Genomic DNA, 15,387 nt, shown 5'->3' with positions numbered 1-15,387 from the left:
TGGACAAAATGCAATTATAACATGTTCCGTTCTTATGGAACAGCTATATATTTAATTGGAAGACGTTTTCGTGCAAATTTTGGTTTTATTATTTTTGCCTCTATTTGTCGTTTGTTTTGCAGTGACAAATCCTGGACAACGAAAGGTCTCAATTGCTTTCTATGATGGTATAAAAAACTCGTTCAGTGATTTTAGATAATACATAAGGTTTTTAATCAGTTGCCCGTTTGTTCTTTTCTTGTCGACTTGTTATCAAGTCGCATTGAGGTAAAGTCCAATGTTTGTTTCTACTGATGTACAGGTTTATTTTTCTTTAATATTGGTTTTTTCTGATGCCATTTTGATTGGTAAGTAATTGTTTTAAAAAATAGGCATCAAATTTTGGTCGAAATCAAAATTTGTATTTATTTGATGTTTAACGCCGTTTTTTCTGGTAGTCACATTAATGGCAGGTCTCATTGGCCCTCTATGGTATATTGTTTTATTTTATTTACTGGTTTGTTGAAGGATATAGTTTTATTATTCTCTTCATCATTTTGGTAGACAATTAAGTGAAAAAATGAGCGAGGTCGGAACATTATGTTCGAGCGCAAATTACCGAGACTCCTTGTTAAAACTTATGTTTAGATCGTCCGGAATTCACTTATTTTAAATAGAGTTGCTTTAAAATCATTTCAATAAAAGATAGCAAACATGGTACAAACTGTAAACCAACTGTATTGCCAAAACTAAAAAAAACAGGAACGAATAATCTATACATTATCAAGCAACAAGTATCATAAATCATAAATGTGAATATTGAAGTTTCATTGATCACCCAAAGACTCTGATAAATTGGGTTTTGTACACTTACACACACACACACAGACACACACACACACAAACACACTCACACATACACACACGCGCGCACACACACACACACACACACACACACTTATACACACACGCGCGCGCCCACACACACACATACACACACCACACTCTATTTATAAGCCCAACTTATCACCACACACTATTTATAAGCCCAACTTATGTGAAAATTTACTTTTGTGAATTTTGGCCTCTTTGATACTTGGCTTACTTACCTTGACCTTAGGAGATGAGAATAGGATTTTTGAGTTATTCATAGCAAAGGACAACTAACAGATGAAAAGTAAACTGTACGGCAGTGTTTTTGAATTCAACAATTTTAATTTGACAATTTAAAGTCAATTTGTCAATAAACAGTGACTTCAATACATTTCGATTTTTCTGCAAAACCGAAGTAGCACAATCAATTATAAGTACAACTCCCTCGAGTAATTCAAAAATTTTAAAGTATATGTTAAAATGTGCTTGTTTTTTGTATTTTGCAGATAATACGGGACAAAAATTGCAGAAGGTTATCGTACGTACTTTTTCATGATCTTTAAGTTTTTTAATTTCCCATGAACGCCAATGCTAATTAGTGCTGCTGACCAAAAAAATAATTCGATTGCAAACTAATGTTATGCTCGAATTTCAAGAAATTGGAGATATAAAGCCTAAACTGCTGTAATTGAAGCGATTGAAATGTGCTAATAACAAATAAAAACCAGTCGAAAACATAAAATCTATCAAATTTATACAAATCATTCGTCAGCTTTCGAAACTATGTTTCTTCGTGACAATGCTTCCGGAACAATTTCTGTGAAAGCTCAAGTCAGGTACTGCGAAAAATACTTTGCTTCTGAGGGCCGCTTTTGCGAGTCAAGAATCTGGTGAAAAGAAAAAAAAATCGGAAACAGTAATAAAATTTCTAGATTTAACAAAATCTGAGGGGACCACCATAAAGAGACTAAAACTTTTCTTGACTTTCACTATTATCACAATAACCATTTTTGTTATAGTTCTTGTCCTCTACACGTCTCGCTGCTCACATGTCCTGCTCACCGTCTCGTCTCGTCTAACATGTCCTGCTCACTTTCGCTTATTACTTGCAAATCGGACATTGAAATTGAAGATCTTTTTTTTTCAACTAGGAATCGGGTATATTCAACGATTGTGCAGCAGTGTTACCTTTCCTCCTGACGGCCTGTGACTTGCTCAGCTCAATCACACACTTGTGACACAAGTAGACGCATAAAATGAAGATAGGCATATGAACCAAAGGGAACTTCCCGTAGACTTCAATAAGTGACACATTGTATCGGAAACAACTCCAACAATATTGCCACTCTAAAGGCGACTGAAACAAAAACGTGCTTCTCTTGTTTTGATGGGTCAAGAATTTTTCCAGGAGGTTTCATTAAAGATGCGTTAGCAGCGATTGCAAACATATTTTTTGGCAGATAAAGCCTCCTTTATTGTGAGAGGTGAAAATCTTTTTTTAAAAAAATAAAACAAGATTGCAGCAAAATTGTAACACAGGATTATCCTCACAATTCATTGCACCATTTGAAATAATTGCGTTTTTGTCTCACAATTTTGCTCCAACTGGCTCCATTTTTTGAGTAAATTAACCACTCTTGAAAATGGTTTCCACTTTTGTGTCTTAGTACAAAGTCTAAATGGACTAGACTTACTTATAATTAATCCTTTTAATTGGTCTTCATTTAAGTCGCAGTCACTTTCTTTGTAAGTAGGTTTATGTTAGTACCGGTAGACGCTTGCGTGATGCAACCGCATTCACAGCATTTCTTACAATTTTTGTAGCTTTTGCTAATTGACACCTCGACCTTGGGTCATTTGGGACTCACGGCAGTAGTTCCTCCAAGCATGTAGAAGTGAACAACCACCCATGTCGGAGGTACAAATCCACAAACAACAGTCCCGGTGTAGAGTATCAGACGGTTTCTTTTAGACAACAGAATCTCGGATTCATTTCCCTTGCAAATCAGAATGTATCGCTCAATTGCAAAAGCCATCAACAGGCCAATCTGTGTCCAGTATGAGCAGATATCACTCATGATATGAACAATTTTGAACACTGGACGGAAACTGGGATCATTCCACAACTCATCATTATCAAAGTATCCCTTTTTGAGTTCCTCTGCGTAGCTGTTAAAACTGTTCAACAAAGATGTTTCGTTACGTAATAGGATAAATTTGTTTATGGCTATTATTTGTTTATGGCTACTATAAAAAAGGGCTTCATGTTGAAAGTAAAAAGGTACCAGTACAGAAAAAATTTTTCGATAAAAAGAACTATAATGCACTTGATTTTAAACACTGCCTAGAACAACAAAACTGGCAAAAAATGTATCTTCAGAACAATTTGGATTCAATGCTACAAGTTTTCACTGAAAATTTTACGACAGCACTTTCGAAAAGCGCTCCACTTAAAAAATGTTTTATCCGTAATGACAAAAGTTTTTTTACATTAACAGACAAATGGTTAACTAGAAAATCAAGACAACTGATGGTCGATCGAGATAGGTTTTTGAATGATAAAGACTATGAAAATTTCTTTGATCTAAAAAACCAATTTAGTATTTCTAATGACAACGATTTCAACAGATTTCATAGAAATCTTATTGAAGCAGCGGAAAGTGACAGAAAAAAGTGGATGCTGATAAATGAAGTAAGAAACTCTGAAAAAACAAAACCCAGAATCTACAGTTTGAGAAATGTATTTGGTGATTATGCAACCCAGACAAAAAAAATTGCTAACCTGTTGAACTATCGTTTCTCTACACTCGGGAAATTCCAAGGCCCTCAGCATCCACTACAGACTTCTGGGACAGGCAATCCTAAACAAAAAACTTTTAGCTTTCACTATGTAACGGAAAAAGACTGTCATGACGCAATTAGGGCACTGGGGAGAAATAAACCGATTGGACCATCAAACATTCCTGCATGGGCTATTAAAGACTCAAGCTCTGTCATTGTTCCTCATTTAAATTTCCTTGTGAACTACTGCATCAAATTATCTTGCTTCCCCAATGAGCTTAAACGAGCACATGTTGTACCACTATACAAAAAAGATGACCCTGAGGAACCTAATAACTATCGCCCAATTTCCATTACCCCATGCCTTTCTAAGATCATTGAAACAATCTTGAGGGATCAAATTTGTCAGTACCTTCACCACAACAATTTACTAAGTAAAAATCAATATGGTTTTAGGAAAAACTTTTCTACCATCGATTCCCTATTATTTTGCACAGAATTCATCAGAAACAAAACTGACATTAACAATTTTGTCACAGCAGCATTTCTTGACCTATCAAAAGCTTTTGATTCTATCAATTATGACATTTTGGATATCAAGTTAGGCAACTTAGGTTTTGATGAGAACTCAAAAAATCTCTTAAGAAGTTTCGTTACAAACCGCCGCCAATCTGTTGTACTACAAGATTGCATATCAGATGAACTAATGCTTCATAGAGGTGTACCACAAGGAACAGTACTTGGTCCGCTCCTATTTAATCTGTACATTAATGACATGGCAACAAGAGTTGACAACGAAACTGAACTCATACAATATGCTGACGATACCGTTATTTTAACTTTTGATACCTCCATTGACAAAAGCAAAATCAAGTTAGAGCAAAATGCAAACAAACTTATTCGATTTTTTCATGAACATCACCTCACAGTTAATACCTCTAAAACTGAATTCATGATATTTGGTAAGAGCAAAAGAAAAGATTTCGGTGAACAGATAATTTTAGATTCAATTCCAATAGACGAGAAACCTGAAGTAAAATATTTAGGGGTTCACATAGACAGCAATTTAACGTTTCAAGAGGAAGTGAAACTTATCTTACGAAAAATGGCCCGAGGAATAAAAACAATTTATACTATTAGAAAATCAGTTCCACAAAAACTATTGATACTTGTCCTAAATGCCCTAGTATTAAGTCACTTGCACTACTCAGCGGTTATCATTCACGCAATTGAGCAAAATTTAATAATGTCTCTTGAGAAACAGCTTAACTGGTCATTACGAGCAACCTTTTTTAGACAAAAATTTGAATCTGTTCAAGATATTAAATGCAGTCGGAATATACTACCCGTAAAACTATTTTTAAAAACAAAAAGGTTACAATACTTTTGGAAAATAAAAAAACAGTTACGACCTGCTTTTTCACCAACATCGGGACGTCCTTTAATCACCTGGAATATTCATGAGTCTATAAGGACAAAACAATTGTTCTGGGACCAAAAATTTTTCTCTATCAAAAGGCAAAACTCGTTTGTTAGATTAGCGATACTAGATTGGAATGAACTACCCAGCGAAATTAAAATCAAACAAGACAAAAAAAGTTTCCCCAAGCAACTTAGAACTTTCTTCTCCTCAGCTTACAAAAGAAACCCTATTTTGTGGAAGGTTACTTGTTCAACATGGCGTGACTTTAAATTTGGAAAATGAATTAGAACTACTGTTTACTGGTTGGGTTGACTTTATAAACTTAATTAATTTTTATTTTGAGATATGCGACATAATTTGAATTTAACTCATGTTTTCTGTTATAATATGGAAATATTAAATCCATTTAAATAATTACACTGCCGGACTAATATCAATTGTACTCGTTGATGTGGATCGGAATTCAGTGTTTTTTTTTATTAATAAAGCTTTTGAGGTAATTGCCGGTCGCGAAGAATTCCAATATGATGCTAATAAAACACTTCCGAACTCAAGTTTATATATTTTTTGTTTATTTCGAAGAAATAATTTTACTCAATTTTAGATTTAATGGATTTTTCAGAGCTCTATTCTTCATTTCCTCGAACTTTGAAATAAACTTTGATAGAGCGCCAACGTTTTGTGATTATGCCATAGGATAGTGGCGGTTTCGGGAAAAAAACCACGGAACAAAACAATTAATTTTAGACAGGAAATAACCCCCACGGAAATAAACCCCTACTTGACTTGTAATGAGCCACGCATCTAGTGCGTTTGGCTATGCTTCGCGAGCCATGGCCATGCCTCAGCGTACCGTGAAACTTAATATGAAACTATCTCAGCCGAACAAGTTCTCACGACCAAAATTTTAGTACTATTCAGTCAAGTCGAAAATTAAGACAAAATATCTACCAAAATTGTTTTAATCAGTGTTCGCAAAACTTTTTGGTCGTTTTCAACTGGGAAAACAAAAATAAAAACTATGATACATTGGGCTTATGACAAAAATTATCGGAAAATTTTTTATTCTGCCTTTACCTATTTATTTTTGGGGAAATTTGTTAAATAAACCATTTAGTGGTTATCAAAAACTTTCCCAACTTGAATGTTATCAAAATAATTCCTTTTTAATTTGAGCGTTGAATTATCCAAAAGATAATAAATAACCGTGCAGGTAAATCCGTGAACAACTGAACTCATCAAGCACTTTTTTCTGGTAATTGATTACCATATTCAATTTGCTGATTCAAAATTTGACGAATTGCTCCCAAAAGAAATTTGTAGCAATTATAATAGTATTGTGATTATTTTTACGCAATTTTTTGCCTGACCAATTTTTTCTCTGACGCTTCTAACTTTTTGTCCTCAAAAAGCCAATAAACAGGTATCGCCCGGAGGGCACTAGGTGACTGAGCAACTCTCTTAGAACTTTACGCTTTACTATTCTCTAAGCATGCAAGTCAACAAACTAGTTTGTGGAGACCATTTTGTTAGAAGGTTGTTTCTTAATTTAAACAGGTTCACCCCCTCAATCATCCCCCCACCACCATTCACCCTCCAAATTCACCCAGATCCAGCCTTCCCCACCTGGCGGTTTGGATCCCGCTTCTCTATAAAAACGACGTCTGTGTTTTTGTATTTTTTAATAATTCAGCAAATTTGGCGTCTTAACTCCATCAACAAAAAAATTAGTAAAAAAGGTCTGCTTTAGTTGACAGTAATTGCTTCAAATACATTCAAGTAATCCTGTATCACCCAATCGAGCTGTTCTGAAAATCCAGAGGGCGTCAATTAGAGATAAAATTTACTCTTCAATGGCGCTAAAAACCAAATAATTTGAATCAAAACTTGAAAAATGAATATAAGAAATAAGAAAAAATTTTCAATATCTTTGGAAAAACAACCTTTTTTCTAATCTTGCCACATACCGCGGTTTGAAAACATTTGCGCATCTACTTAAAACCACAGGTTGCAAAACCATTAAGTACCAATTAAAAATAGAACTTAATTAAGATTAGCTAAAATATGGCCGGTATTTTTGCTGCGACTTGTTTTCTTAGATTAATTATTTTGTTGGTATTGCTTAATTAACGTAATCATTGCCTATTAGAAGCATTCAGTAGTACGCAGTTATTAAAACTGTGCCATGTACGTTTGCATAAACTGAAGTGTGCGTGAGACTTTTCCTATCATCAGACGGCTGCGATGAAAATTGCATAATTACTTGACAAATGCCGAAAAAGTGCGTTTTGTGGAACCGATCTACAATATTTTGTCACCAGTTTCGATTTTTTTGCGCGACCCTTTTTCACGATGAAATTTAGCTACTGAAAAAGTAAATAATAATGAAAAGGGAGATTTCTGAAATCAATAACCAATTGGGCTCTTTTTATTGCAGTCTAATTGGCACCATCAAAGTTACCAGATTTTCTAACCGTGGAAAAACAGATGAATGGAATTGAGCTAAATATAAACATTTAAAAGAGTAACCATCTTGTCACATTTTTTCCGCTATCCCACAGGCATCGTGAGATATAGTGAGCTGATCGTCCAATCTAGAAGCAAATCTTAACTAAAATCGCTCAATGTCACCAATTTCCACACACGCTTATATCGCTAATCTTAAAACATGGCCCAAAAAATAATGACAAAATGGAGCAAAATTAGTCGAGAAAACGGACATTTGGCAGGCAAGGATCTACTTAGACTTGTGCAATCTGAAATGTGCTTGACACTTTCTATTCGACAAGACTGAAGAAATGACTAAGGAAAAGACAATGCTCGACTGTAAAGGAACCAAGTTCCTTTATATTTTATCTCCCCCCACACCCTCATTTTCCTCCCCCCACCTACACTTTCGTCCTCCAAAACCCTTTCATTTCATGATTTTCATTCCCCCAACCTATTTTCGTTGAAGCTTTTTATATGTTGATTTTATTGAAGAAGTCAGAAGTGGTTGACGTTCACTTTCAATATTATTTATAGTAAGGGATTTCCCGTTTTTGACCATAACTTGTGTGCCAATGGCGCGAATTATGATGTATTTATAGAGCTTGATTTGCTACCATAGTTGCGACTTTCAGAAATACAAATATTAATGAAAAGTTGTCTTGGTATGCAAGACTTAGGCCGAAGAGCATAAACATTTCTGGCGTATCCTAGGGTCAAAAAAGGACCTTTGAACCTTTGCTCGACGCAGACTGGGGAATTTTTGATTTTATAGGGGGGAACTTAGACATTTGACACTTAGCACATTTTAAACTCTGGTTTTGATAACTTCACACTTTTTAATCAAAAACATCACAATCACAAATGATCCAACTGATTTTTAATCTGGCCCTAGAAGTGAAGACTGAGATGAGAGTTCTCCTGAAAAGGATGCTTGCGTGGGATGCCTAGTCACGAAAGATGGGCTGGTCTTGCTTGCGGATTTGAATGTCTTCATTTCAAAGGCTGGATTTTAATAGGCGACTAGTTATCGTTGGATCAATATAGTATCTTTCCGCATTAGTTTTGAAAGGAGTAGGTCCTCCTCTAGGTGAAATTTAAAGCACCACCAACACACACATTAATTTAGGATTAGTTGCAAGGCCTGGTATTCCCTTGCTACCTTAAGGTTTATAGGAACGTGAAGTTATCCCCCCACCAGTGTCAGTAGACACACACAATAGTCGAAAGTTAACCACCACAGGTTAGGGTTCCTTCTGTCGCGCTCGAAAATCAAATAGGCAACCAGACAAACATCTAATTTATCTAAGTTTGTAAGAATTTCACTGATTAGTGGAAAAGTTTAACTCTATGCAACTTCTGATTAGCATCATATCTGTATCAAACATCACTTAGTGATAGCGACAAGCATAAACATAGCAATCAAACATTAAACAAAAGCATTAGCTAAGCACAGTAAGCAACAGCCTCATTTAAATAATAGGTTTAACATAACAAAAACTAGAATAGGGCTGTTAAAAGGAAACATAGTGCAGTAACAGTGCAGTATAAACTTTGTACAATAAGAAAAGTCTTCTAACACAATCAACATGCCAAACAAGTCCAAAGCATCATCAACAGCAAAGAACAGCCTCAAGCAAAAACTTCAGCTGAAAGTGATAGAGTGGAACGCAGTAAAAGACCTCTTCGAAGAACAAAGCAATAGTAACGAAGGTCTAAGCATACTACGTGAAACTTTGGAACTTTTGAGGTCTCAAAAAGAGCAGTTGGACAGAAGTTGCAGTGAACTCATGAAGCTACAGCTAACAAGTGAAGAGTTGACAACACTTGCTAATGAATCTGCTGAAAGAAACATAACCATGCTGAAATGCAAACAGAGAGCAAAAGCACACAGAACGGATGCAAGTGACACTGAATCTGCTTTCAACACATCAGCAGCGCCTTCCCCTAATCTACTGAGAAAACAGTACCCTTTACGCAATAGAGCAATGAAACAAATGAAACATCAGTTGGCAAGCCGCAACAATCAGGAAACAAACAAAGCTGACTCGTCCGACTCAGAAGACCCTGATAATTCTCAACCCGTTTTTAACATTGAAGAGAGAGGAAGGAACAGAGAATTTCTCACAGGGGCCTTGAGAATAGATGAGGGCTGGCAAAATTCAATGCGATCGAGAGAAGAGAACCATGTTCGAGGACAGAACCAACATGAGAGTGAGGATAGAGCTGGGCATTTGCAACAACCACTTTCTTTTCACATCAATAGCCAAGCTGGTCCTACCATGAGCCATAGGTACACACCACAAAATCAACAACCACTGAACAGTTGTACCGGGCATGAAGTACACTATAACAACGGCTCTAACAACAACCTATACAATGGCTTCCCGAGTTTCCCGAGTTCTCCACCAGACTGGATGCAACACCAGGCACTGATGATACAGAACACAATGAGTTTGCCCAAGATATCAATTGATAATTTCACAGGTGATCCTTTGAAATGGCACCAGTGGTTCAGCTTCTTCAAAGCGACCATTCACAACAACAGTGGCCTCTCAGACGCTCAAAAAATGACATACCTCCAAAACTCTGTAACACATAAGGCAAGAGATTCCATAAGTGGATACTCATACAATGGGGACTACTACCATGAAGCTATCGCTGAACTGACCAGAAAGTTTGGCAAACCACAGCATATTGTCGCTGCATACCTAGATCAATTGGAGAAGTGGCCGAAACCCAGACTGGACGAACCAAACACTTTTGTGAGCTTTTCATCCTTCTTGAGGAGACTGGTACAAACATTCAGGCTTCACAACTTTGAAGCTGACCTCAAGTCTTCAGCCGTCCTGAGAATGGCCAGAGACAAACTGAACGCTACCATGATAATCAGATGGAATCAACACACAAGAAGCCAAGCCTTGCTGCAACCTAACCTTACCCACTTTGCTGATTGGATTGACTCCTACGCAGAGGCGTGTGAGGACATCTCCCCACAACGGAACCAGAGAACCAGAGTGAACAGTTCTTCTAGAAGGGGGCCACCAGATGTGTCATGTCAACTCTGCTCACAAAACCACAACCTTGGTCGATGTCCCGAATACTTGGAAAAGTCAGTGTATGACCGACAATGTTGTGTGAGAAGGTTCAATCTCTGACCTAACTGTCTAAGAGGTCATGAAAAGGGTCTCTGTCAATCAAAAACAAGGTGCCTTGTGGACAGATGCAATGGCTTCCATCACTCAACACTCCATAGGACAGATGCAAGGCAGATGCAACAATATGCACAACCAAGTGGGAACTGGTACCAAAACTCACAAAATAACTTCAGACCCCAAACCAACGAAAACCAGTCAAACTATGGACGTAACTTTAACAATGAAAACCAAAGGCAGCAGACGAGTTCAAACTACAACCAACAGAGTGGAACTCAAAACAGACATGGTGGATCTAACAGCAGTACTTCACACAGGGGCAACTGGAACAAAAATGGTTTTCACCCTCAGCCGATGAACACGCAGAACGACAACAACAACAGACAGCAGAGTAGCAATCAACGCACTGTGGCTCAGCAGCAGGCAACTACTCCGCAACAAAACTACACCTGCAGCAACCAGCAGGAGACTTCTTGGATCAGACCGCAGATTCAGTTGCAGGCAATACCAATAACACTTTTCAACAGAGATCTTTGCATTGAAACCTACGCATTGCTGGACAGTGGCAGTGACAATACTCAAATAACACAAAAGGTTGCTGATGCACTTCAAGTTCAACAACCAAAAGACATAACCCTACCACTAGCTTCACTTCATGGTGAACACTCAGTCAAAACAGCAGATGTCATGATCGGCATAGGAGCTTTGTACAGCAGTTGTCCTGTGATCAGAATCCCTGTGTACGCAACAGCAATGGACGAGTTTCGCATGCCATGAGTTCAAATTGAAATGTTGAATGAGATCTGCAGAGACCATTCTCACCTCCAGAGCTTAAGATTTCCAACAATCAGGGACAACCGGATCGGAATACTGATTGGAGCAGACGCATTCACAGCAACAGTTCCCAGACAGTTCACAACGGGACCCACTGGTACACCATACGGAGTCAACACTCTGCTTGGCTGGACACTGACAGGGCCCATTCCTCAGAGGTACACACAGAAGAGGGTCGGACAGACAAACAGCACAAACATAACACTTTTCAATCATATCAAGAGACGGCAAGACGATCCAGATGAAGATCTTCTCCAGCTCTTCTGGACAATTGAAGGAGTGAACTTCAATCAGTGTTCTTCAAAGGGACAGTCTTCAGATGACAAGGAGGCGGTGTCCATCCTCAATGATAGCATAAGACACATTGGTGACAGATACCAGATTGGACTTCCATGGAAGAAGGACATCATACTACCTAACAACTACTTCATGGCCAAAGTTCAGTGGCACGCTCTGCAGCAGAGGTTGGAGAGGGACACAAACTTGAGAGACCGCTATGAGGAAACAATCAAAAAAGATTTGGATAAAAACTACATCACAACTGCAGACCCCAGTTGCAGACACTCTGTCTGGTACCTTCCCCATCACCCAGTGATCAACAAACAGAAACCAGACAAAATCCGCAGAGTCACAAAGGCTGCTTCCAAATATAAGGGACTCTCACTCAATGATACATTGCTGACAGGGCCGGATCTACTCTGCAACCTGCATGGCCTTCATCTCCGCTTCAGACAGTACTCAGTGGCAATCACAGCGGACATCGAGGCAATGTTCATGCAGATTGGCATCCAACCAAAAGACCAAGACTATCTCCGTTTTCTCTGGACAGAGGATGGCAATGAAAAGATCTTCAAATACAATCGACTCATTTTTGGAGCCACATGCTCACCTTCTTGTGCGATATTTGTTGTGCAGAAGTGTGCAAATGACCACAAACAAGAACATCCAGAGGCCTACACATCAATCATGCAGCAGTTCTACATGGATGATTTCATGCAGACCTACCCTTCTGAAGAGGAGGCCCGCAGAAGTGCAGAGGAGATCAAAACTGTTTTACATACAGGAGGATTCAATCTGACGAAGTTCTTGAGCAACAGACCAGCCGCATTAGAAAACCTACTGGAAGAAGACAAGGCGGAAATGAAAGCCCAAAGAATCCTTGGTCAGACGTGGGACCCCAAAACTGACAAGTTGATGTTTGCAAAACCGAAGTTTCTCTACACAGGACAACAGATGACCCAAAGAAAGGTTCTCTCAATGGCAGCTTCTCTGTTCGATCCAATCGGACTGATATCACCCTTTGCCATCAGAATTAGATGCAGCCTCCAAAGAATCATTAAAGAGGGAAGAAACTGGGATCAACCTGTGTCAGAATGCTACCAACAGGAACTACAGGAGTGGATGGATGAGTTCGACAACATGACTCCAATTGAAATTCCCAGATGCTTGATTCCCAACACCAATGGAACCCATCAACTTCACACGTTCACTGATGCCTCAATGAGTGCAATTGCTGCCATAGTTTATGTGAGGACAACGAACGCCGATGGATCTTCCACATCCCGATATGTGATCAGTAAAACAAAAGTGGCACCGATCAAGCAGTTGAGCATTCCAAAACTGGAGTTGGAAGCTGCAACACTTGGAGCAGAGCTAGCTGGGTTCTGTGAGAGCGAGATGACAACTACAATAAGTTCAAAACACTTTTGGACAGACAGCACCGCTACACTTGGTTGGATCCAATCCAAGCAAAGACAGAAAATGTACATTGCCAACAGATTAACCAAAATTCACGAGAATTCCAACCAAGAGAATTGGAGACACATCCCTGGAAAGATGAATCCCGCTGACCATGGAACACGAGGCCTCACCCCATCAGACATACCAAAGCTGTGGCTCCAACCACCGGACTTTCTGAGCAAACCTCAAGACTCTTGGAATTTTGCCGAGGACAGTGATCCCCACATATGCGCCACACAAGCGACACAACTTCAGACGCCGGTCATTGAGGTTGACAAATTTTCAACATGGAGTCGACTGCTCAACTCTACTAGAATGGTGTTCCAGGCAATAAGACGCTTCAGGGCAAAAGTTCGAACTAGAAGACAAAACGAATCACCTGAGACATCCAACACTAACACTTTTGCATCAGATGAGAACAGGGCAAGGAACTACCTCATCAGAATGTCCCAAAACGAGTTGTTCTCAGGAACAATTTCTGCACTGTTGAAGGGAGGCAATCTTGAGAAAGGAGACAAGCTGATGCCCTTCACACCCTTTCTAGATGAAGACGGACTCTTGAGGGTAGGAGGAAGACTCAACAAGGCACCTCTAACCTACAATGCAAAACATCCGCTTCTTCTCCACAGCAGGAGCAAAATTGCAAGACTGTTGATTGAAAAGGCGCACCATGACTGTGGCCATCAGGGTGTGGAACATGTGAAGGCTCACCTGCAACAGACTTTCTTGATGATTGGATTGAGAAAAGTGCTGCGAAGTCTGGGGAAATACTGTTTCATTTGCAGACGATGGAGGGCAGACAATGTGAGACCCAAGATGGCCGATCTTCCTGAATTCAGATTTCCAGATGCAAACAAGCAGTACCCTTTCGTCAACACAGGAATGGACATGTTTGGACCTTTCTACATTGAGGACAAGAGAGAGCGCACCCAGATGCACTACGTCTGCTTGTTCACATGCCTGGTCACCAGAGCTGTCCACCTAGAAGTATGCCATGACCTCTCAACTGATTGTCTTCTCATGACAATCCGCAGATTTGTCTCACGACGTGGATACACTGATCTCATTGTGAGTGACAATGGCAAAAACTTCATTGGAGCCAACCAAGCAATGAAGTTAAAGTTCCAGAGAAGCTACAAGCCAGACAATGAGTACATCAGACTGCAATTGGCTCAACAGAACATTCAGTGGACTTTCAACCCTCCATTGGCACCACACTTCGGAGGAGTCTGGGAGAGGCTGATACAGACCGCGAAGAGGAGTCTACTAATAGTGCTGGGCAGTCGCAAACTAACACTCTCAGTTTTCCAGACAGTTGTGGCAGAGGCCGAGGCAATTTTGAACTCCAGGCCATTAACTCATGTGGGCTGCAGCATCTCAGATGAGGGACCACTTACTCCGAATCACTTCCTCCTTCGCCGACCCCACATGTGTTTGAAACCTCTTGTGAACAGCAACCAGCGGTTCTCCACTAAGGACTTCAAGTTGACGCAGACACTACTTGATCACTACTGGAGCAGGTTGCTGAAGGAATATGTTCCTGAGCTCAACAAGAGAACGAAGTGGCAAAGATCACATGATGAGCTGGATGAAGGTGACATTGTGTGGGTGCTCAAGGAGTTCACACCCAGAGGCATCTGGCCTCTTGGGAAGATTGTGAAAGCACACAGAGGTTCAGACGGGATAGCCAGGAGTTTCGACATCCAGACGGCTACAGGAATGGTACAAAGACCAGCAGTAACCCTAAGCCGTGTGTTCCCACAATCGTCAGGTGCGCCGGAGGGTCATTGAAACAAGTTCATCGAAACACACACACACACTCACACACACACACACAAAACTCAATGTCGGAATGAAAACTTTTTGCTTTATTGTGTTTACATTTTCATATCAAATGCTTGCTTTTGTTGCCGGGAGTGTAAAGGAACCAAGTTCCTTTATATTTTATCTCCCCCCACACCCTCATTTTCCTCCCCCCACCTACACTTTCGTCCTCCAAAACCCTTTCATTTCATGATTTTCATTCCCCCAACCTATTTTCGTTGAAGCTTTTTATATGTTGATTTTATTGAAGAAGTCAGAAGTGGTTGACGTTCACTTTCAATATTATTTATA

General features: G+C 39.4%; 1 protein-coding gene across 1 annotated transcript; it reads left to right on the top strand.

Moving 5' to 3' along the window:
- Positions 1-11,487: 11,487 nt before the first annotated feature.
- LOC142355390 (uncharacterized) lies at positions 11,488-15,063 on the top strand. The gene has a single exon (XM_075407587.1). The coding sequence runs from the start codon at positions 11,488-11,490 to the stop codon at positions 15,061-15,063; it is 3,576 nt and encodes a 1,191-aa protein (XP_075263702.1).
- The last annotated feature ends 324 nt before the right edge of the window (positions 15,064-15,387 follow it).

This window comes from Convolutriloba macropyga, unplaced genomic scaffold, assembly GCF_964194025.1.
Source record: "Convolutriloba macropyga unplaced genomic scaffold, txConMacr16.3 SCAFFOLD_623, whole genome shotgun sequence".
In the NCBI taxonomy this organism is placed as follows: domain Eukaryota; kingdom Metazoa; phylum Xenacoelomorpha; order Acoela; family Convolutidae; genus Convolutriloba; species Convolutriloba macropyga.
This window is presented reverse-complemented; position numbering and strand designations above follow the sequence as displayed.